Raw genomic sequence first — 24,385 nt, 5'->3', positions numbered from 1 at the left:
TCAAATTTAAAATATTTGTCTTGTGGCTGGTTTTCTTACAATTGATGGTAAAAAATAAAATGGCTGAAGATCAAGAAGAGAAAAAACATAATCTAACGAAAAAATTTGGAGGATAAAGCAACTAAATATACAAGACAAAGGTATTACTTGCATTCTTCTTGTGCATATAATTATTAAACAAAATAACTTGGTACAACAGCTGACATAAATTTGTACCAAACTAAAATAAAGACACGTCTTCTAAAAATGAGTTTGCTTTTCCGTTGATGTTATTTTACCTGAAAATTTAAAAAAATGATGAGCCTCTTCATAGTTTTTCTTTTAAGCAGGTTCATAATAATATAATAAAATAACATGTTTATTTTAATCTTAAAACTATAACTGAAATTTCTTTTTTTTTTTAAAGCAGTAAAATGAAAAAGTTTTTTTTTACCTTATGCTAATTATTTTGCTACTCATCATCAGAAGAGTCATCACTATCACTAATTTCAACAAAGGAGTTTACTAGACTGTTCATAACAAAGTTGTGTCCTGAGAGACTTATAGCATTACCTGGTGAAACAACTAGAGATAAATTTCAAAAAGTTATTTGTTTACAGTTTTAAAAACTGTTAGCCTCATTAAGAAATTGAGTTTAATAAAGAAAATCTTATAAACTGAAATATAAAGTTAAAAATTTTAATAATAATCCAGTTAGTGTGAAACATTTGCAACAAGTAATATTCAAATCCACAAAGAACAAACATGTTCTTAATCACTGCATACAAAACAGAGACAAAAGAGAAACAACACTCATACAGCTGTTTTTAATTTTAACCTGCACAATTTTTTTCTACAGCACCAATGTAAATTTTTAAATATTGAATACACACATTTTAACACTATAATTTTCAAGTTTATCTTATTTACTAATTTTTCATGGGAAATTCTAATTTTCTCTGGGTGCACATAAATTTGCTGATACATTGAAGTAGCTCTAAAGTGTTCAGGCTTTATATTTACAACTAGGAAAACTTTAAAAGGTGTAGGTTATATAATAATGCTACCTTTTTCTGGTTCGGACTATGTAAGAACATTTTTAGTAAATACATTTTAATTAAATGTTGGATTAATCAATCATATTTAAACTTTTATTAACGGACACTAATTAACAAAAAATGTACTCCCAAGCATTAGATTAAAGTAATTTTGCTGAATTAGTTTTTTAAATGACTTTTCATTCCCTAATTTTGAAATGTCTATTGGTGTGTACACCTTGAAATAAAAAAACATTACCTTTTTTGCTATTCGTTTTTGAGCATATTTTTAAAATTAAAACTAAATGACAAAAAGTGAGTTATTTTTATATAGTTCATGATGTCTTTTTTTTGTTGTGGGATATGGCAAATATTGTAATTTAATTTTGACCCACTTCTAATGCAATCAGTTTGTTTCCAGTGACAATGCAAGAATATCTATTTTTTAAATCTAATCAGACATTAGTTAGTCATTAAAATGTAATCTAAATGTTACTAATTTAAAGTCATTAATTAGAGGGAAGATAACAAGATTAAATACTAGCGAGCACTTTATCAGCTGGCAGTTGACGGTGAACTGGGTTTTTTTCACGTCTGAGTGATTTATTTGCCTGAGCATCTGTTATGCAATAAAAGGAGAAGGTAGTTGTCTTTTAGAAATTGCAAGCTGATAGCACAACATGTAAAAAATAACAGTAATCCACCTTCTACTAGGGGTTATCTATTAAATAATAATGTTAATATTTTTTAAACAATTGTCTTGTCCATCCCTCTCAAAATTTGATATTATTTAAGTTAGTCAAAAAGACACAGAAGGGGGGGGTTCTAAAAAGATTTTGTGAAGTCATGTCTCTGGCTTTTTTCCTGACCTGCCTATTGTTTATTGTGTTCTAGGGATTCAAGCTGAGTCATATTTTGATAAGCGGGTCAGCTTACACAGTGGGTGTCCAATCTGTTTTATTTTGAGGATTTCAAATTTAGCAGTAATTAATGGTATTGCAGAGTATGTTATTGAACTTCTCCTTCCTCCAACCCAATGAAGGATTACATGTCAACCTGTTATGCGATATATAGACTGTTGACTCTGATTTCAGCCTAGTTTTAGTCCTGCATTTGCTTCTATAGCCTTTGTACAACCTAGAACAAGAGAGCAGTCATTTAAAATTAGAGTTTTCTTTGCTAGATGGGTTGATATCCTCAGCTATCAAGCCATCTGCTAGCAGGTTCTAACTCAGTACTTTTTGGTTTAGCTACCATGAGCTTTACTAACCCTATCATGTGACTCAGCTATAAATAATTGTACAGATGACACCCAAGTTTTAGAGGTCAGCTGTACTGCAGTTGTTTAATAGCAATAATGAATAGCTCAGCAAATGAGGTAAGTAACAGGTATGATGCAATTTGTAGTGATTACCAAAACAAATTAGGACAAACTCTGAGGAAAATAAGACCTAACATTAAGATAAGTATGTTTTGCCCTTTGAACACATATTAAACTAAAACATCCATTTAAAGTGAAGCACTAGTTAGGAACTAGTGAACAATGTATTCTTTTTTTGATTTTTTTTTGTATTTTAATTTGTTCATAAGGTATTAATTTTTTTTAATCCTTAATTCTTTTAATTTTTTAAAATATATTTCACCTTTCAAGTCTAATTACATGTTCTTTTAAATCTTTGAAAATATTATGCATTTAATGCATTGCTACTGAGAGTATGGTTCCATTGGAACAAACACCTCCCTTTCTTTTAAGGACCAGTGATTTCAAATGAAACTGAACTGGATTTAGTTATTACTTTTTTAAAAATAAAATATTTTAATAATGCCCTTAGCATACTACGGTATGTCGGTCTTTTAATATGTGTGAGGCACTAGTTAGATACTAGTGAATTATGCATTCTATTGTTTTTATTTTAATGTGTTCATAAGGTATTATTTATCCTTAATTCTTTTAATTTTTTAGATTATATGTGTGATTTCACCCCTCAAGTCTAATTACATGTTCTTTTATATATTTGAAATTACTATGTGCTTAATGTAGAGTATGGTTCCATTGGAATGAACACCTCCCTCAATTTTAAGGACCAGTGATCTCAAATGGAACTGAACTGGATTTAGTTAATTTTTTTAAAGTAAAATATTTTAATAATGCCCTAAGCATCCAACAGTATGTCAGCATATGCTGGAAAGTAACAACCGCTACCAGTACATCACTGGAACCTTCCCGAACTAAATGCTTGTAAATGATAAAAGGCATCTATTGGCCCAACACCATCTCCAATGATGAGTACCAGAAGAAATGGAAAATGAAACAGTTTCAGAAATTATCGCAAGAGAAGATGGTGCTGAATGGGGCACGTTTTAAGAATGAATCCAGATGACATCACAGGAATGGTACTTAACTGGACACCTCAAGGAGAAAGAAAATAGGGAAGGCCAAGGGAGAGAGGCACAGCTGAAAAGTAACTTTCAATGGCTGAACTATCTTGGGGGACTGCCAAGAAAATTGTCAGTAACGGTCAAAAGTGGAAAGAGCTTTCTATAGCCTCCCCAAGTGTCTTGGGCACAAAAGAAAAAAAAAAGATGAGGAAAATATTTTAATGGTGGTCTTTACATATCTATAAACAAATTATAACACAAAAAATAATGTGATCCAAGATAAAAATAGGTTAAAAACATTCTTAAGACAGTCTTATTTTGTTACATTATATAAAACAAAATTATCATTAGATTTATCTGTTACTTATATTCTACTTGTATTCTGTTTCATTTATAGTCTCTGCTTACAAAAGAGCTAACTGCTGTTAATGGTTTATATTTTTAACTTCCCTAGAATTAAAATTGTTACAAGATAAGTTAAATTATACACGGCCAATTAAAATTTTGTATGACAAAATAAGAATTGGAAAATGTAAATAAATTTTTAATAATATCAATAACATAAATAACATAGCAGGTCCTGAGTAACAAAACATTGCGATTCAGAAGTATAACTTCAGTTATATAATCAAAATGTATCAAGATCAACAATCTAAACCTCATGAATAAAAACAAGGTTGTTTTTTTTAACTTATTATATTCTGTGGTTTAAATGTTTTGATTATCAGAACCGCATGACAACAAAATCATGCATCTATCATTAGTTTAGTTTTGACTACCTAAAGAAACTCCATTGTATGTTGATGTTGTGGGTGGGTGTTGTACAAATGGCATTCGAGTTACTGTCCATTGCCTTGTTCCTCTAGTCGCCCGCCTTCTTGCACCACGACCCCTTGGGGCTGTTGATGGACCTGCTACTATTGCTTCAAATTTTTCTTGTTCAACTGAGAAGAAGTATTAAACCATAAACTTCAGACATACTGGTGCTCTGAGAAACAGGCTATAAATTGTTTTGTTAAAAATACTACCCTGCACTTAATCATCTATTTAATACAAATTAACATTCAAACAAAACAATGATAAATTGCAAAGCAAAAAACACATGGCTTACTTTTTCTTTGATCAATCAATGTTTTTCTCTGTTTCTTAAGATCTTCACTGAGCTGTTCAACCATTTTATCTATATAATTATCTAGGGCTAAGGCTTGTGTTTGAGATGTTATATATGTACGACAATTAGGGCATTCTTTTTTCATTTTCGTCCATTGACTGATGCATAATTTGCAGAAAACATGGGAACAATTTAAAGATGTTGCCTGAAAAAAAGAAAATTTCTAATAAAAATAGAATCATAGAGAAAAATAAGGTTTATTGAATAATGTAAAGACTTTCAAAAAGTTGAGTTAAGAAAATTGTAAATACTTTTATAAACAGCTCATTGCAAATACTGCATTGTAATTCCATTTCCATGAGATCCACAAAGTTGGACAAGACATCTTCCCTGGCTTTTAGAGCTTGCATTTTGGCTGAAGCGCTTTCCTCTTTAGTTTCATTCAGTTGACTTTCTAATATTTTTTGCTCCATATCTTTTTTTTCAAGTATCTATAAAGAATACACATTTTTTCTCTCTCCATAATTTGTTTAACTGTGTTTAAAAAAAAAGTTTTAAAATAACAAATCAGAATCTACGGTATAAAAATCAGGTGGTTTAGTGTTTTTTTTAAAACAGAGGGAAGATAACAGTAATGAACATTTATTGATTTAAAGGTGTTCATATCTGCCTCTTGAAAAATGGATATATTAATCAAGCGCTGTTAGTTTACCTTGTTTAATTGTTAAGTCCCCTTAGATTATTTTTTTAAAACTCTTTTATCTTGGTCCCCATATAATGCAGCATCTATTACCACCAAAAACTAACATATCTAAGCTCTCTCATTCTAAATTTTAAGAAAAGACAGGATGATTTTAATAATACTTTCTCAGTTTTCTTCCCTTCTTTATGTATCCTTTATGCAAGCTGAAAATCATTAATACTCTTATTGTTTCCTAACTATACACTGTATTTTCATAAGTGCAGTATACATTTTAAAAATAAAATATTTAAAATAAAAAAAGGAGGAAAACATACCTTTTCTAATTTTAGCTTTTGGTCAAGTAACTGCTGTTCAAGTTCTTTATTTTTTTCTTCCACAACTTTTGCCATTTCTTTCTGTAAACTGCCTTCTATCTAAACAATGCATATAATTTTTAAAACTTGCATTTAGGAATAAATCTAAAGGCATTGTTGTTGTAACTTTGATAACCCAATTAGAAGTACCCAATTAAGTAAAGAGTGGTGACACAGTACAATTTTATAGAACTTTGAGCTGACTTGTTAAGTAGGTTGTATTTGCAATGTTTTTCCACAAATTAAAATTATTTTGTTCTGTTTTTTTATCTATCTGTACCTGTTCCTTTTCTTTTAGAAGCGACTCTCTTTGTGCTGCCAGTTGGCCCAGTAAAACAGCTTCTCTTTCCCTTAGATTTGCTTCTAACTCTTCTTGCATCTTTATTTTTAGCTCATTTTTCTCTTTTTCCAATTGTTCCTGTATAGTAAACAAACCATTAATTAAACAAGCAAATAGGTAAATTAATATTAAAATAAGTTCTTAAGCAACTTTCCTTACCTGTTTGTCTTGCATTTCTAATAAAATTGCAATCTCTTTGAGCTTTAGTTCAGCAACTTCTTTAGCCTGATTTTCCTTTTCTTTTCTTTCCTGTTCCAACTGCTCTTGTACCTAATAAATGTATAATATACATAATGTGTGTGTATTTTCATGAGAAAATAATACTTAAAAACAACATTTAACATGTAGAATCAACTGGTTATTATAAAAATAATTTATTCTTTTTGATATATTGTAAAAATAAATTATTTTTAACTTGAAATTATTGTTACTTGGCATTGTGAATAAATAAATTTCTTGTATAAGTTTTGGCAATAATATTACCCAATCAGATTTAATACAAAGAAGACTAAAACAAAAACCTCTTTTTGTTTTTGTTCTTTTTCCTGTAACAACTTTTCCATTTCTGCCAAACGGGCCAAATATTCAACCTCTTTTGTTGAATGTAGTTTTCGAGATTCCTCCATAGTATCCCTCAAGCTTTTATTAGGTGAATCAGCTTGAAACTGTTGAATAAGATAGAGTAAATTGCTAATGATATATTTTCCAAGAAATCTATTCATCCCTTGTTCTTAATCGAATTTTTGTGTAGGTTTAATTAGTAGGTGTAATAAAAGAAAAGCCTAGCTATAGAAACCATAGAGTCAAGTAATGGGTGATCCCCTTGACAAGAATGAAAGTATGTATATTTTGCATTATCTTGTTAATTTTAAAATATGAATCCAATTTGTAGTTAACACTAGTTTAAATTAAAAGCTTTCACAAAAAAAGATCTATTTCATCAGCATGTAAGTATAAAACCAACTAAAAACTCTATATTTAGTAATAAATATTGAATAACCGTTTAGTTTTCTTTTTACATTTTAAACCTTAAAGGCTTAAATGCTAATATGACTTTTAGATAAAGTTCACTACAACATATAATATTTGTCAAATTAAAAGGAAATTGGGGTTGATGTGGTTGGATTGGTAAAGCTCATGGTTTCTAAACTGAAGAAGTCCCAAGTTTGAACCCCCAAGCAGATGCTGCTCAATAGCTGGGGACAGCAACCCATCTAAGAGAGAAAACTCCAAATTCAAACAACTTCTGCCTTGCAGTGTGTTCTAGATTGGACAAAGGCCATTGAACTTTTGAAGCAAATCCAGAAAGAAAAGCAGGCTGAAATTGGAGTCAACTGCCTACTTGGCTCATAACAAGTTGACATGTAATTGTTGGAGGAAATCCCTTCCAACATTACAATTAAAAACAAAGAAAAAATTGATTACATACTTTTTTTCTGGCACCCTTTCTTTTCATCTCTTCGTCATCCTCTGAATAATAAATCTCACTTGCACAAGGTGTAACTCCTTTTCCTGTACATGATGGGTCAGTCTTGAGTTTTTTGTGGTTTCTTCCTTCTATCCGAAACTATAAAATTATATAGGAAAATCTATATTATAAGAGTAGGGTTTTTTATCCCTGATGTTTATAGAAAGTGTATCCTTATTATTCAACTTATTCAATCTAACAAACAAAAATTATTTACCTTTAATGATGAGTGAAACTTATATAGAAACTCCGCAGGTGCACCAGGAGATGTCGGAACCCCTAGCTGAACCATATCTCCTTCTTGTAGTGTGTATGGGACATCTGGTGTCAGCAAGCGACCATTGACATATACACCATTCAAACTCTATATATTATTTCAAAATAATGTGTAAATAAGGTCTACAAATAAACAAATTAAAACAGTAATCATAAAACACGAAGTGTTTTTTTATTAAGAATTTAAGTTGATCTATATAGAAAAATTGCTTTTGGTATCAAGCATTTACAAACCTTATTGTCTGTTATTGTCCATGTATTATCTTCAAGTTGTCTGATGGTGGCATGACACCTTGAAATCATGTCAGACAAAATGCAGTATGTAACATCGCATGATCTTCCAATAGTTACCTAGAAAAAAATAGATGATTAAAAGACTTTCTTTCTAGGCCTAAATGATTCAGACTTGTTTTTTTTTTTAAATATATTTTTTAAGGCTAAGCTATATGATTTAATCAAATATTATAAGGAATATGTTTTTATTTGATTATCTTCTTTAAAAATGTTTAAACTTTAGACTAGTTTTCTTTAGTGACTATAGTCTAGACAATAGGGGTACTGATTATTTGAAATGACTGAGCCAAGCTATTATTATAGGCCTAAGCCCTAAACTAGGGACTTGGATGAAATTTCATTTTTAAAAAAATAAAAAATGTAGTAGCACCAGTTTATAGAGCTCATTTAGACAAGAACAAAGATACTTTTATTTTAATTTTAGCTCAAACGGTTACGAAGTTATGAATTTTTAATGTATTTAATTTTCGGGTTTTTTTAATATGGGGTTTTCTCAATTTTTTGCTTCCCTACTTTTTTGGATGCGAACTAAAATCTCTGTAACTTTTTAAAAAGCAGGTATTTTTTAATGAAAATTCACTAAGATCAAGCTTATGATATCAGTAAAAGAGTAAGATAAAAATAATTGAATTGGATGAGAATGATCATAAAAAATAATGTTAACAAAGAGGGTCACCCCCCTAAAATTTTTTAATAAGCGTCTTTGATAGGCTACACACAATCTGTTGCCAAATTTTTATTATATGGAATATCTTACTGAAAATTGGCCTGAATAGTGCCAACACTGTATACATTAACAGAAAGTCAAAATATTTTACTTAGCTTATGTGGTTTTATTACAATGTTGGACAAAATAAAAAAGTCATTTTTATTCTGCGCAACTACTTTTTTTGCAAGAAAGAAGTACAATGTTGAGCTGATTTTAGATTACTTTGCTTATATGCAAGAAATATTGTAAACATGAAGGTTATTATATACTTTGATATTTCCTTTGTTCAAATTTGATTTTAAAAATATTTTATTTAATGAAAAAGGGGTTTAAACTCATATACCCCCCTTAATTTTAAACAATAAATTCTGCTATAGGCAACACATAATCTGTTGCCAAATTTTTATTATATGGAATATCTTAATGAAAATTGGCCTAATTGGTGCCAACATTGTATACATCCACACAAAGTAAAAATATTTCACTTAGCTTATGTGGTTTTGTTACAATGTTGGTCAAATTTAAAAAGTCATTTTTGTTCTGCGCAACTACTTTTTTGCAAGAAAGAAGTACAATGCTAAACTGATTTTAGATAACTAAAATTGTATCTAAATGTTGTCAATATGCATGATATTTCATCCATGTTATGTGTATAATACATAGAATTGATATAATTTAATTTACAATTATTGTTGAACAAATAATTTAATAATTGAAATGATTTTATATTGGTGGAGTAATGATCACCATTTAATGTTAAAGGTAAGTTTTATAATTTAGAAACATCTGTCATATATTTAAGTGACATCTCATGCTGTGTGGATAACATGTTTAAGTCTGTTAGCTTGTATCACTTTTTTACTTTAAAAAATAACACCATCAATGATTTAAAAATGAAATCTGATTAAACATCTACTGAAGCTGTGTCTCCTCTGGCTGATAGCTTTTAGAACTAATAAAAACCAGCAACATCCATTCTTAAGTGGGCCTATTTCTCCTTCATTGAAGTTGCTTATGAGTAGATCCACATCTTTTGATTCTCTATCCCCTTGTGAACTGGTACATTTTATCTAGGGCCAAGACTAGTAAAAAAGCAACTGAGATGTATACTACAGCAAAAATACAGTAGTATCATATGTACTTCAAATAGGCCTACAGAGATGAAGACAGAACATTGTACAAGGATTGTAGTAATTTAGTAATAAATCTAAAACGAACTAAGTCCTAGAGCTATAAAGAAAATATAGGACTCCTAAAATGTTTGAATATTAGTAATATTGGTAATAAAAATTCGCTTGAAAAGCAATCAAAAGGCTATATGTTTAATATAGAATTACCCTATTGGCCTATATTTTATAGACCAAATGATAGGCAAATGGAATTTTATATTAGATTCTAGATCTAGGCCTATATCAAGCTTTAAAATTTAAGAAAAATGTGGAAAGTACACAAGTTACTATAATGATAGCTAATATAAAATACAGAACTCATTCAAGAACAATATAGATCTATATCTAGGCCATACAATTAAAATGAAACAATAATTCAACTTGAAAAATTTCGCAGAAATCTATTTTTAGATCTAACTCAAAATTACAAAAAAAAATGAATCTAAATAGAAAATATGCGCACAAAGTCAACAAAAAATCATAGTTTTATCAATATAAAATATAATTCTATAATTTAAAATGATTTTAAAGTCAGATTCGTGTGGATGTTGCTGGATTTACAAATCAATTCAATTGAGAGCAATGGCGTCATTAACAACACAAGTACACTTCCGGTTTAAACCTCTGTCTTTCCCGGTAGTCGTAAAATGGCTTAAGCCTATACTTTCAAAACTATTTATAAAAAATACTTTGCTATCGATTAACATTATGAAAATTTACACACATAAAGAAAAATGGTGATTATGGTCGGAGGGCTTTTTATTGGCCTTCTTTGTTAGTAAGTTTTTATGGTACAAAGAGTTTTACGTAGCCAAAGTTTGGCTCCAAAAATCCATTTTCACCTTCAACAAAATCTCAAAACAAAAATACAGTAACATATGAAATCCATTTGTTTTTCAGAATCAGTCATCAAATTATTAGTAGCATCGGCGATTTATAATAAAAAAAAATTTTTTCGATCATCACCCGCGACCGCACGGCCAAATCGACGAAACTCGGTATGGGCAGAAAACTCTCGTTTTTAGTGCCTCAAAATCTACGTCATCCAAGTCCCTACCCTAAACAGTAGTAAAACAATTATGAATGTTAAGTTCAAACATGAATTTTACTTCATCTGCCTACTAATGGATCACTAGGTCTAAACTAAAGACAAGGAACTTCAGTCAATCAGTGAAGTAATGTACACAAACTTCAGAAGTTTTTTTTTTTTTTAAAGAAGATTCCATTATCAGACACCAGTGTAAACATTCTCCCCTAGTCCTAGAATCTCTCTAGAATCTAGAATACTCTGGTCTAGCTAGATCTAGAATCAGTAGTGCTTTAGTCCAAGTTACTAAACTCTTCAGTACAGTAACAAGCAAGTAGATCTAGAAAATCTAGATCTAGATTCTAGTAGGCCCACTGTTCTACAGTTCTAGATTACTCTAGACTCTAGATCTAGATTCTAGATCTAGACTACTAGATCTAGATTTAGATTCTACCTCCCCCAAGACTTGGACTTACCTGAGTTTTGTCAAGCTTTAAAAGTTTGTATTTTTTAAAGCGATCACCAATCCTAACAAAGCAAGGGAAGATTTCAGTCATGGTAGAATAATGATGGCAGAATATATCACAATTATTTGTTAATGTTCTTATAATGTACAGGTTTAATGTTTATGTCAGTATTAATTATTATTACTTTTACAATAGCAGTTAACAGCCCGCTATAGCTGATGTTTACTACGTCACTAACAACCAACTTCTTTCGTTTTCTTCAAATTTCCGAAAGTCTCCACAGGCATATTCATATAAGTTTGCGAAACATGTTTGGTGTCGTTAATTTGTGATTTCGACGTATCTAAATTTAGATGTTTCTAATGAGCAGTAGACCTAGTAAAATGCCAAAATGTAACCTTGATCTTATCTGGTCTAGATACTCTACTTTTAAATATATATATACTAGCCGTCCCGGCCAGGCCCTGCTCTGGCTTCTGTGAAAAACCTTTCTGTTAAAGACCATTACCTGTGTGTTTAGTAATCATCATAAACCCGGCATTGCACACCCAAACCAAAACCAAAACAACAAAACGCAAACATAACGCTAACACAATTAAAAATACAAACGAAAACAAAAACCTAACAACTAACCCAACCACAACCACAAACACCAATACGAACACAAAGAAAAAAACAAACGAAAAAGCAAACGAAAACAAACCAAATCCAAATGCAAAACCAACCACAAACCCAAAGAAAAAAACACAAACGAAAAAACAAACGAAAACAAACCAAATACAAACGCAAAACCAACCACAAACACAAATACAAACACAAACGCAAAGAAAATAAAACACAAACGAAAACGAAAAAAGAAAGAACAAAATCGAACCAAATCAAAACGCAACCACTAACGCAAACCCAACCTAAACACAAAGAAAACACTAACGCGAACATAAACGCACAGTGCTCAGAGTCTAGCCCGGGGCGGAATCGCCTGTTTCAGCTTAATAAACGACTATAGTACCCCAACTTATTCATAGTCTTTTGCACTCACTTTAATGAACGTAGGCGCGAAACCGAACACGGGAGGCCCGGGACCCCAAATAGCACCCTGTCTGGGCGCCAGAGGACGCACCATGACGTCACCGCCTGATTGAACTTAGTAAACGACTATAGTACATAACTTATTCATAGTCTTTGGAACTCACGCGAACGTAGATACCATAGCGTACACCGGAAGGCCCGGGGCGCCAAATAGCACCCTGTCGGGGTGCCGGAGGACGCCCGGATTTGATTCACTTAAAGTCTATAGTAACCTTTCTTATACATTGTCTATCGCACTGTTCAAAACAAAATTGTGCAGCATAGCGCTCACATGATAGCCCAGGGTGCCAAATCGAACCGTGCAAGGGCGCCGGCGGACGCGCCTGTTTCAATTTAGTGAACAAAAATGATAATACTCCAAGCTTATCCGTAAATGGAAAGAAATAAACATATAGGATTTGTAGGACCTGGCTTATTAAATGTTATTGTTTTAAAAAAAAAAATTATTGAACAGTATGTTCAGTGTATAGAATAAATAAAAGGCAGTGTTAAAAATACCTAACGACATTGCACTTAATCAATCCCCGCTAATTATGTAATTATTTTTTTTTTCTTAACACCAAAAACAAAGTAATAAAATGTAAATTCTTTCTTCTTAAGAATTTTTTTTATTAAAGGGAAGTAACTGTGCAGTCAATACATTTCCGACACAATTTTAGAAATTTTATAAACGTCGATACACTTTTTAAAAATTTTATGTCGCGTTCACAATTGAAAATTATTCTTCTAAGTAAATAGAGTGAAAATTGTTTTTAAAGACTTTCAATGGTAATTTTTCGACTCGTAAATTTAGACTTTGAGCACGATAAAAAATCTAACACTTAAATCCGTAGAAGTGTCAACGACAAACTTTTTTGTTTTTTGCCACACGTTACAGAACTGAGCTTTATATATTAGATATATATATATATATATATATATATATATATATATATATATATATAATCCCATTAAAGCTCGCGTTGATTTTAGCCACATCCAATAACATTATACATCTATTGCTATAGGGCCTACTTGGGATCGTCGATCAGATGTTATATGACGCTGACTGTCGCTGACCGGCCGTGCTGATAGATAATTCTCACCATCCCACCATTATCCACTGCGTTTACACCTACGACATGTATACATTTCTAGCACACACAGCCCGTCAAACGTTTATTTTATCTGGAAACATTTTCTCCACGGAACATGTATACATTTACACTTAAAGAACAATCAATGTTATAGAACCAGAGGCGTAGCGAGAGGGGAGGGGTGCGGACCGCACCGGGTGACACCATTGGGGGGGTTACACCAAGGCAAAAAATAGCAAAATATATACAGAAATATGATAATCTATATATATATATATATATATATATATATATATATATATATATATATATATATATATATATATATATAATTCGAGACCATAGAAAACACCTAGCTGTAAGCGTGCCTAGCAGCCCCCTCTCTTCCTCTCTAGGCATATCCCTCCCTACCACCCCCACCCCCACATGGTCTGGTAAGCTGTGGTTCACGCTAAATGTTTACAATCGTACAGCCGGGTTTAGTGACGGCTATTATGGGCAGATAATTTAGTTTGGAACTATTTTAAACTTAGTTGAGGTAACTAAGAGGAGGCTGCTTTCACGGGGGGAGGGGTGTGGGGTAGGGATTGGGGGAAAGGAGGGGGTGGGCTCTCGCCCTTAACGATCTACTGATAGTGTTTTAAAGCAAATATTTTCATTGACAGCATTGGTAATTGGTACTGTCGAATTCACAAATTATGAATTACTGAAAAGTAGAAAATAAAACAACTAATTAGTGACGATGTGTGATGAGGGGGGGGGGGATTCAAAAAGTGTTGAGAGACATGTAAGCCTAACTCCTACTAATAAATGAAATACTTTTGTTTTAAGTTGAAATAAAAATTGGTGAAATTATCATACCCAACTCAGCTATTATATTATTTTCAAATGAAATCTCTGTTTAAAAAAAAAAACGTAAATTGAGAGCCTGAAAGAAAGTTAATGTGTGACGTGAGTTGACATTTTAGTGAAGATCGGGATGAAAATTGTCCCAAAAAAAAAACGTGACATCCTTTATGAACGATCCTTTAAACCAAGTTTGTTTGGTCTCTAATGTTTAAAGCTAGTATAATTCTTGACCTATTATAGCATATATAATGAGTGCTTCTTGTAAAATATAATTTGAATGTAGCCTATTAGCTACTTTAAACGAATCAGAGTTTGTTTAGCCTTCATAGCGCAATAATTTATTAATTGAAAAAATGTCTAGCTAACTATGGGCCTGGATTCTATATAGAATTCGCTTTCCTGTAGTTTTTGCATTCTTTTTTTCCTAATTCTTTTTGCAAATGTAGTATTTTAAGTAATTTCTTCTTATTTATTTATTTTGCATTCTGTTTTTTCCTTATTCTTTTAGTAAATGTAAATTTTTTCCCCCATTAACTTGTTATAATAGATCATTAACCTGGTCTACGATCAAAAGACCTACATTTTTCCTCGTCTGTGGCCAAGACACAAGGGGCAGATGAAGTAGAGCCAGTGGCGTCGCAAGGTTGGGTGTCAACGATGCGGAACATCACGGTGTCACCCCCCTCCCCGAAAAAAAAAATGTTATACACATAATTATATATATATATATAGGTCTTCATATGCCTATATATATATATATATAAATCTAGTTGCAATAGGTGACATCCACATCCCATTTTGTCTAATGATTTTAATTTGTGCGCATAATCCACCTATTAATTCATGTGGAAAAAGCATAGTTTTCATTCTAAGTCATTAGATTTTGGTGTCACCCCCTCTACTGTCGTTGATTGACTTATCTGTTATTCAAAAACATTTCTTTTCTATATGGTGGTGTCACCCCTAAATGGTGTTACCCGGTGCTGTCCGCACTCCCACCTCTGAGTAGAGGTCATATATTTCAATGACCGCAGCATACATTGCACTCAGCTCATAATGAATCTTAAGAATTTACATTTTCTTTTTTTTTGCTTGCTTTCCTTCATTATAATAAACCGGGAGTGATCTCCCCTACACTTTCTCGAATATTCTTATATAACTCGGAATATAGACATGATTTTTAATTATTTAAACTTTTAAAAATAGAATAAAATCTCGTAGAAAAAAGAATTGCGCACCAAGCGACCGCCAAAATAAAATGTGCATAATAGTGTGCATTATTATTAGTACTTTATAAATTTACATGCGTTTTTTGAGAAATCGGAAATAGCGTAAATTAGTACTTCCGGTCAACGGAAATTACTCAAACTTTGAAAGAAGGTAGAGAATGAGATCTTTTACTTACATGTGAAATTCCCTTTATCTATCTGAAATAATACTCAAGTTATAGGCTTTTGAAAAATTCAAAGTAGAAAAAGCACCACTTCCGGTTATCGGAAATCACTCAAAAGTTGATACGGATCTACGATTTTGATAAAATACTTATATATGAAATTTCATCAACCTAGCTGTAACGGTACTCAAGTTATCGAGTTTACACGCAGACACACACAGACAAGATTGCAAAATTATGTTTTTCCATATCAGTGAGGTGTAAAACGTCGAGATTTGTAAAAATCTCGATTTTTTTTTCTCTATATTTCGTATATACGAGAAAGTAAAAAGGGAACAAATTACTCAAACAAAAATTCTACCAAATATGGAATTTTATTTTATAAATTACAATACAATATAAAAAGCTTTATGTAGACAATCACTATAATGTTTTTTGTGTTTTAATATAATATAAAAAGGTTTACAAAAGCATTTATTTATATAGATTATATATATAATTATATATAAATTAAAGAGATTATAAATAATTTTTGCATTCATTCATTACTTAACTTCAGCCTCTTCATTCACATCCTCTTCCTCACAATATTCATACACATCCTAACTATCTTCACTCTCATCATCTTCACTCTAATCATCTTCACTTTCATCATCTTCACTTTCATCATCTTCACTCTCATCCTCTTCACTCCCATACTCTTCACTCTCATCATCTTCACTCTTATCCTCTTCACTCTCATCATCTTCACTCTCATCATTTTCACTCTTATCCTCTTCACTCTCATCATCTTCACTTTCATCATTTTCACTCTTATCATCTTCACTCTCATCATATTCAACCTGGCTTCTATAATCATCATAACCATCATCAGCAACAGCCCTTGCATCATTGTTTTCGCTAAGGCCAATTAATGTGTTAACTATGGTGTCCAGATTTCTCCTGATTGACAAGAACTGACCTGCAACTAATTAAACAAATTGATTACTTTTACACTGAATCAATCTTCTAGCATACCCGTCCCATGCATTGCTGCTGTCTCAGAGGAAAGCCTGACAAAATATTTTAAGAGGATTTCATCAATGCATTATGGGATGGTATGGCCTAAGCGGTAGAGCTATAGGCTTCTAACACAAATGTTTCGAGTGCAGATCCGGGCCTAAGTCAGTAGAGCCCAGCTCTGATGGATACCTAACTCAGGTTGGGAAAAGTAATGCTTTATCAATCTCATATTTTTAGACCCAAGACCTTTAGTTAACTAAAAAACAGTTATCTAAATGTAAACAAAGCAGGTGCTATATTTTTTGGATCTTAGTTGTTGAGCCACAGATTTGTTCACACTACACTGTATGAAAGCCTTGAGTGTACAATGATGAAAATGTTTCTGGTAAGTAGAAGTAGAACTAGACTGCAGCAACGCACAATGGGTATGCTAATTTGAATCATAAACTAATGATGCATTTTTTAAAATACATAGTAGATCCACAAAGTCTAAATTATGTGTGACTGCATAAATCTTTATGAACCTAAAAATCTTATTTCAAGTCCAATAAAATAATTTGAATGTGTCTGTCATTTACTTTAATTAATAATCAATAAAGACCTAATTTTATTATCAGAATGGCTTATGAACACCAAAAATCTGCCCATGATAAAATTATTTTGACTTTGGCTGGTCACACCTAGCTGGTCAATGGGTGATGCTTATGGCATGTGCATGAGGTGACATTTGTCATGTTTTGGCAGCATCCTGGTGTAATTTGTTCAAGAAAAGATGAACACAAGCTTTGCTTGTTAGATTGAATGTTAATAGCATTATGATACATTTTGTAAATTATGTATACAACTTATTTTCAAAATAGTAATAATAATAGTGAGATTATGGTAATATTATAGTTATAGTGAGGATGAAATGGTGTTAAAATGTCTTTGAGGTAAGCCGACAAAATACGTCAACCGATCTTTTTGTTTTCCGAAATTTCAATAATAAGCTGATCTACATTAAAATAAAAGTTTTATAATATGAAAGAAAATAATTAAAAAATATATTTTAGTTCAGATTACCTAGGGTGTATCCTTGGAGGTCTAGGTGTAGACTTTGTGATGCTAGTGTTGCCTCTGCAGTTTGGGTTTCTGGTGTGACTAAGTGAGGTTCTATCCCTTCAGGTGCTGTAGAAGGGCCAGGGACCATGATATTATATTCAAATTCCTCAGCTGCAATTCATAAAAGCATTTGATATATCAACAGGACTTACAAGAAAAATTAGTTCTAAAAATGCTAGTATATTTTGTCTCCTCCCCCCCCCCCCCCCCCCCCACCAGTAAATTTAAAACATAATTAATCAGTGCTGCTGTTTGGGGCAGAGATTTGGAGGACAACACAGACCACCATTGATAAAGTCCAGACCTTTATAAACAACTGCCTCAGACAAATACTCAAGATTCCCAGGCTCGACACCATCAACAACACACACCTATGGGAAATGACAGAACAGCTTTCCGCAGAAGAAAAAATTAGGAAAAGATGGTTAGATAGGTGGGAAACTCAGGGAAAACACAAGCTAGGTCCATCAGAAACACTTGGGGATAGGACCTGGAAGATAAAACTAAAATATTGGGTTCCTCTTGGACTCAGATTGGGAAAACGGCACAGGACAGGGGACTCTTTTTGGTTGGTGTCGGGCAGTGATGATGATTAATAGTGTATTCCTATAAACAGAATAATAATTCAAGAATATGTGTAAAGCCCCAATTTGTTTCAGAATAGTTTCATGGTAATGTAGCTATCATAGTTAAAAATTAACTGCTTTGTAACTGCATTTTTACACATTTCAATAACTATTCGATAGTTATAAAGAAAAATCAACAGCAAAAAATATATACATGATGTTATAAAAATTTAAATTCCTTATCAGAAGTCCCTTTAAGATCTGACAAGACAGATGAAGGATTATTCATGTTTGTTTAACCTTGTCATATGAAGGGATTATATAATCAGCATTCTGCACTATCTGTCTTAACCGAATCAAGACAGGTGCTTATCCGGCTAAAGGACATTCTACTGACTCAAGCCTGGAAACCAAACTTAAAACTTCCAAGTGCAGTTAAGCAATCAAGTGCTCAACCATGCTATCATATCATTTTTTTTTAATCAAAGTAGATTTATTTCCAATACAATATATTTTATGTGTTTCTTATCTGCTTACTTTGAAAGATCCTATAAGAATTTTCTAAATGCTTGACTTAGTGGTATTTATAAATAATAGACTGATTGCTATTGGGTACATCTGAAGCAATCAAATACTTATACTTTCTTAACTACTCTTTTGCATTAAACATAATTTGCAGGTTACATTTTCAGACAGCTCCACTTAAACTGAGTCATTTAGTACTTTCCTTGCCCAGTAAAAAGTTGAAAATCCTGCTATTCAGAAAACTAGTTCCAGAAAAAAATACTTGAGTTTTGAGATGAAAATTTTTTACATACCGGTACTACAAACAAAATGCATGACAAACTTACTCTTTCTTTGATCAATCAATGTTTTTCTCTGCGTTTTACGATCTTCGCTGAGCTGATCAACCATTTTATCTATATAATTATCTAGAGCTAGGATTTGAATTTGCGTAGTTATAATAGTGCGACAATTAGGGCATTCTTTTTTTTGTTTCATCCATTTACTGATGCAAAATTTACAAAACACGTGCGAACAGTTCAAAGACGTTGCCTAAAATCAATAAACCATCATTATATAAAAGCAAAGAGAAAGTAAAAAGGGTACAAATACTAAGAAATGGTTTATAGTTAATGTTGTAAAGTAAATTAACCACATGCATATAATGCTTGATCACCAACTTGTCTTTTTGTGAGTGGCATGACTGAGAGGTATAAATTTCCACTGATTTACTCAATTAAAAAAATAGACTACACAATACTTAAATCCTTTATTTGCCTCTTGCTATACACACTTTACAGTAACTTCCCTTAAAGTTTTCAAACCAGAATTCTCAATTACAATCGTTTATCCTGCTTTTATAGCTACATTCGGCTTCAGGGTAAATAATACAACAGCACATAACTAAACACAACTCTCTATCCCTGGGGATTTAAAATATTTCTAACAAAGCCCTAAGAGTGTAAGACTCTAGCTGAGACTTAAGGCATAAAATTACATGAGTGAGTACAGGAGAGACAAAAAAAGGAGAAGATAACTGGTTGCAAGACAAGTGTTGATAGTGCTAGCCATATATGGATAGTCCTGGTCTGTGTTCAGCTGGCATCAATAAGTGTTTACAAGGTTAAAGATAGTGGTGTTCAGCTGCATTGTTATGGTTGGGTGAACTGGAGAGTAGTTGGACACACCACTGAGGAACAATCACCACCTTGTACATTAGCACCACAGTCACCACTTTTGCAACTGCTTTGAATTAAGGTTAATCTACAACTCAAGTCACAAAAGTGTTGATGGCTACAAAAAAAACTAAGTTTTTTAAGATCATGTTTTTGGTAAAGTTAAGAATTAATATCAATATTCATTTCTAGTACATACCGCTATAAACAGCTCATTGCAAATACTGCAGTTTAACTCTACTTCCATGAGAGAAACTAAACTGGACAACACATCTTCTCTGGTTTTCACCTCTTTTATTGCAAGCAGGTCTTTCTTAAATTAGAAACAATATAAATAGGACAATTTGATTTGTTTCTTTTACATTATATGTTACAAAATATTTTTACTTTTTTTTTCTTGCCATTACAAGTGGTAATTAAACAGAAAACCAAGCCTTATTTTCATTTATTCACTTTCTTTTAAGGACATTGTAAACAAAGCATATTTTGCAAAGTACTAATATCCTTAATTACTGGACTATAAAGCTCTTTGCAGCCCATTGTCTAAGTAGCATTGTTAAAACTTCCATAAAGTTGACCAGAAAATTGTAAATTTTAATTCTATTTCTTACAGAATTTTGTACCTGTTGATCTATCAGTTTCAATTCTGCTACTTCTCTTTCTTGCCTCTGATGTTCTAACTCTTTCTCCATCTAGCTCAAGTTAAAACAAAATTTATATTAATTTATGTGGATTTTTTAAAATGCTAAAATCAGTTTCTGCACAAGCGAGATTCAATAAAAAGAGTGCGAAAAAACAACAAACTATATTTTTTAACTTTGTTTTTTTAAAAATTAAATGAGTTGTTTCTTTTTCATTGAAGACAATAATAATATTAATAATCTAATAGTAATGATAGATTTAAAACAGGAAAAAATAACAACCTCTATTTGTTTTTCTTCTTTTTCTTTTAAAAGCTTTTTTATTTCTGCCAAAGCTTTTTGGTTCTCACATTCTTTAGGTGACGGTGAACTTGTAGTAGTGACATCCACTGGGTATAATCTCAAGGTACCCTTTTTAAAAAAATAAAGTTGATCTTGTTATAAAAACTTCATTGTGTGGCTTTTGTATAACTTTTCTAAAGATTTGGCGTAATTGATGTTTTTAGTATTTTTTGTAAATACACAAAATATGAAAACAATGTTGTCTCTTTTCTCATGTAAAAAAAGCGGGAGAAATACACACACACACTGACAGAATTGCAAAACCCAGTTTTTCTGATTCAATTTACGCATAAAATGCAGAAATTTTGATAAATCCTGATTTATAATTTTTGCCCGATTAAAATAAGTCCCCTATACTCCATATAAGTGTCAAAATTTCTTGTGATTTTTGTGCACGATTACTATACTTCCTCTATACTCTCTCTGTAAACGAGAAAGTAAAAACACAGTCTAACTTTAGGTCATGAAGTCTTTAAAATAGTAAGCTTATAAAAAACATTTAATGGAAAAGTTCTGAGTAAAAAGTGGGGTTTAGAGACATGTATTATGTAATCCACAACCTATGATATAGCGAATCAACAATTCCCTAACTAAATAGAAACTTCAAGTTTAAATATCAGATTGAAGTAAATAGTTATTAAATAGATATGTAACCTTAAATGCAAAATAATATTTTTAAGCTCTCTACATTTGCACTTTTTGTAGCATTAATTCTTAAAATATTAAGTTTCTGATTTTTTTTCAGCTGTAAGTTACTAAAGTGTTAGTTTTTTTAGGGCAACTATGAGGGCCTAATTGATAGAAAACATGTTTTTATACTTTTTTTTTTAAGACAGTCATGTAAATATTTGTAGCATAAACCAAATAACATTAACTGTTGTAAATTACAAAGAAACAAGATAAAGTTTACTTTCGTCCTAGCATCTTTTCGTTTCCCATCTTCTGCAGACAAATTCTCACTTTTACAGGGGGTTATTCTTTCTTCTATACATGAAGGGTCTGTCTTTAGTTTTTTGTGCTGATTTTTCGCTGTTTGAGACTAAAACAATACACAAATGTAAATTAACTTGGCAAAATTGTTGACCTATGTCAGGATTTATAAAAAAAACATTTAAATTGGTATATCTGTAAAGTGTGTGCTTGCTAACCCAAAAGCCTTTAACTTGGTAACCATGCTTGAGACTGTAGGTTGTCCCCCAACCAATCTGGGAACTTTATTTAAACCAGATGCACCCACCAGAGGAGGATGTAAAAGCCTGGTGGTAACCCACAGTTCTAGTGGCTGGCAATATAGGTGTGAGAAATACTAGAGTTTAATTCCTGTATAGGATAGCTGGAACCAGAGATGATGAGAGAGAGCGAGACAGAGAGAGAGGGAGAGAGAGTCATTGCAATCAATATTTTTAAAATACTAGTTCGTATTTTATTTTTAAGTCAATGTGCATTTTCACCTTTATTAAGTGGAATTTGTATAAATGCTGAACTTGTTCAATTGACGAAGTAAAAACCTGCAATTGGATCATGTCTCCTTCTTGTAGTTTGAACGGGACATCAATAGTCATCAAACAACCATTCACATGTATTCCACCCTAAATGATATTGTAAGAAGATTATAATTTTTTTTTAATTTTGAAAAAAAAATTAACATTAGGAGTCATCCATTCCTTAAAAAAACTTAATATTTCTCCAAAGCTTTACTTCCAGCATAGGCCATCAAATGAAGTAAGGGGTCATCCATAAATGACGTCACACTTTTTTTGACAATTTTTACCTCCCCCCAGCCTACGTCACATGTCGTCACAAAAAGCCAGACACCCCCCTTAAAATGACATCACACCTCAGCCTACAACCCCCCCTCAAAATTGCTGTTGAATTTTTCTTAAAACATCGATATTTTTCCAAAATCTTGTCAGAACATAGAGTATTTTGATCAATTCTCATTACAATTTATTAAAACCGTTTTCTAAAACGCGAAAAAAACGGCTAAAAACTTGTTTTCTAGCATTGTTTTTTTATAATGCAAAAAAGTGATGTCACACCATGTGAACCCCCCTCCCCCTCATCACATACCATCACAAAATTTAGGACCCCCCCTCCCCCCTCCGAGTGTGACGTCATGTATGGACGACCCCTAACATCTGTTGGGTATGTGTAGCTTGCAATGCTAAAAAATTAGATAAATGTATATTACTAACCATGTTGTCTGTTATTGACCAGATATTATCCTCATCTTGCTTCATAGTGGCGTAACAAGTAGAAATCACATCAGACAACAGACGATAAGTAGCCTTACATGTTTTTTCACGGTTTATCTAGTTAAGCAATAAATAATAAATAAGTAATATTTTGAAACTTTTCTCATCAAGATATGATGCACTTGTTTATCTAGTGAAAATAGCTATGCATTAGTTAATTAGTTAGATTAACTATTAGCCTATTAACTTAATTAAATTAAGTTATTAACTAAGCCCTAGTAGATTCTACAAGAATAAACTTTACTAGATCTATATTCAATATTTTTTTTTATTTAGCCTACTTTTTTATTTAGGCCTAATAATTAATATTAATAGTCTAAACTCTTACACTATGTATTACTTATTATAAGTCTTTGTTTTCTTAGGCTAGATGATAATATATCAGATAGGCCTATAATAAAAAATAATTGAATAAAAACAGAATCTAGACTTGACAGTTAGAGAGAGAGTGTAGTTGTAGTCAGTGTTTCTTCCAGACCTTTTAAGACTTTTTCTCCAGGGGGGGTGGGGGTGGTACTTGATATTTTCGGTGGGGGCGGTCTACATTTTCGGGGGGGGGGGGGGGCAACTAGTAAAGAAGGCTAAAGTAAAGTATATGTGTTGGTTGTTTATGTTTACTAATATAAATTCCATCTTGTTCGGGGGAGGGGGGCCTGAATAGATGCCTGGAAGAAACTCTGGTTGTAGTTGTACTGTAGGCTGTAGAGTAGATGTAATGAGTAATGAATGAGTATTGTAGAAGAATGTAAGGTGTATTGTCACTGTGTAGTTAGTAGTGTGTAAAGTCACTTTAAAAGTGTAAAGAAGAGAGAGAGAGGTTACCTACTTCTTCAGCTTTATCTTTATGAAGCTTCAAAAGTTTATTATTTTGCACGCAATATCCTACTCTAATAAGGCATGGGATAATTTCCGTCATGATTTTTTTTTTTAAATTTAGATCTAATTATATTCTACTAGATTCTAATTGATTATAATCTAAAATGACTAAAATGTATTGAAAAGGCCTGTCATTTAAAAAAAGCAATTGTACATACAACAGCTGATTGTTTACTACGTCATTAGTTTCTCGTTTATTTCGTT

At 31.9% G+C, this 24,385-nt stretch overlaps 2 protein-coding genes across 7 annotated transcripts; both read right to left on the bottom strand.

Annotated features, from left to right (window-relative positions):
• Positions 1-433: 433 nt before the first annotated feature.
• LOC131936517 (E3 ubiquitin-protein ligase rnf8) lies at positions 434-16,714 on the bottom strand. 3 transcript variants are annotated; one of them, XM_059293551.1, is made up of 13 exons: positions 16,704-16,714; positions 11,322-11,485; positions 7,881-7,997; positions 7,588-7,734; positions 7,332-7,469; positions 6,424-6,567; positions 6,062-6,172; positions 5,843-5,980; positions 5,524-5,622; positions 4,818-4,997; positions 4,507-4,711; positions 4,175-4,339; positions 434-564 (listed from the first exon to the last, which is right to left on the bottom strand). In XM_059293551.1, exons 2-13 carry the CDS (start codon positions 11,400-11,402, stop codon positions 452-454), a joined length of 1,638 nt encoding a protein of 545 aa, XP_059149534.1. In that variant the 5' UTR covers positions 11,403-11,485; positions 16,704-16,714; the 3' UTR covers positions 434-451. The 3 variants fall into 3 exon arrangements, with proteins under 3 accessions (XP_059149534.1, XP_059149543.1, XP_059149526.1); XM_059293560.1 differs by lacking the exon at positions 16,704-16,714 and having other exon boundaries at positions 434-552; positions 11,322-11,548; XM_059293543.1 differs by lacking the exon at positions 16,704-16,714 and having other exon boundaries at positions 11,322-11,547.
• On the bottom strand, positions 16,144-24,374 carry LOC131936535 (glutamic acid-rich protein). Of its 4 annotated transcripts, none has more exons than XM_059293588.1 (10): positions 24,340-24,374; positions 23,246-23,362; positions 22,502-22,639; positions 21,961-22,089; positions 20,991-21,119; positions 20,679-20,759; positions 20,267-20,380; positions 19,240-19,444; positions 17,784-17,933; positions 16,144-16,686 (listed from the first exon to the last, which is right to left on the bottom strand). In XM_059293588.1, the coding sequence occupies exons 2-10, from the start codon at positions 23,288-23,290 to the stop codon at positions 16,352-16,354; spliced, it is 1,326 nt and encodes a 441-aa protein (XP_059149571.1). In that variant the 5' UTR covers positions 23,291-23,362; positions 24,340-24,374; the 3' UTR covers positions 16,144-16,351. The 4 variants fall into 4 exon arrangements, with proteins under 4 accessions (XP_059149571.1, XP_059149553.1, XP_059149559.1 ...); XM_059293570.1 differs by lacking the exon at positions 24,340-24,374 and adding an exon at positions 24,132-24,314; XM_059293576.1 differs by lacking the exon at positions 24,340-24,374 and adding an exon at positions 24,132-24,312 and having other exon boundaries at positions 20,691-20,759.
• Positions 24,375-24,385: the final 11 nt, after the last annotated feature.

This window comes from Physella acuta, unplaced genomic scaffold, assembly GCF_028476545.2.
Source record: "Physella acuta isolate Inbredline_101_S28 unplaced genomic scaffold, ASM2847654v3 ptg000015l, whole genome shotgun sequence".
Lineage (NCBI taxonomy): Eukaryota > Metazoa > Mollusca > Gastropoda > Physidae > Physella > Physella acuta.
This window is presented reverse-complemented; position numbering and strand designations above follow the sequence as displayed.

Bases quoted from the DNA above. Each gene is read 5' to 3' on its own strand.
- LOC131936517 (XM_059293551.1), bottom strand. From the start codon at position 11,402: ATGACTGAAATCTTCCCTTGCTTTGTTAGGATTGGTGATCGCTTTAAA. The intron at 5,623-5,842 runs GTACAGATAGAT...TGCATTGTTTAG, and splicing joins TTCTAAAAGAAAAGGAACAG to ATAGAAGGCAGTTTACAGAA. The intron at 565-4,174 runs GTAGTCAAAACT...ATTTATCTCTAG, and splicing joins ATACAATGGAGTTTCTTTAG to TTGTTTCACCAGGTAATGCT.
- LOC131936535 (XM_059293570.1), bottom strand. From the start codon at position 24,221: ATGACGGAAATTATCCCATGCCTTATTAGAGTAGGATATTGCGTGCAA. The intron at 22,640-23,245 runs GTTAGTAATATA...AATATCATTTAG, and splicing joins GGTCAATAACAGACAACATG to GGTGGAATACATGTGAATGG. The intron at 16,687-17,783 runs GTAATCTGAACT...TTGTTTAATTAG, and splicing joins CCTCCAAGGATACACCCTAG to TTGCAGGTCAGTTCTTGTCA.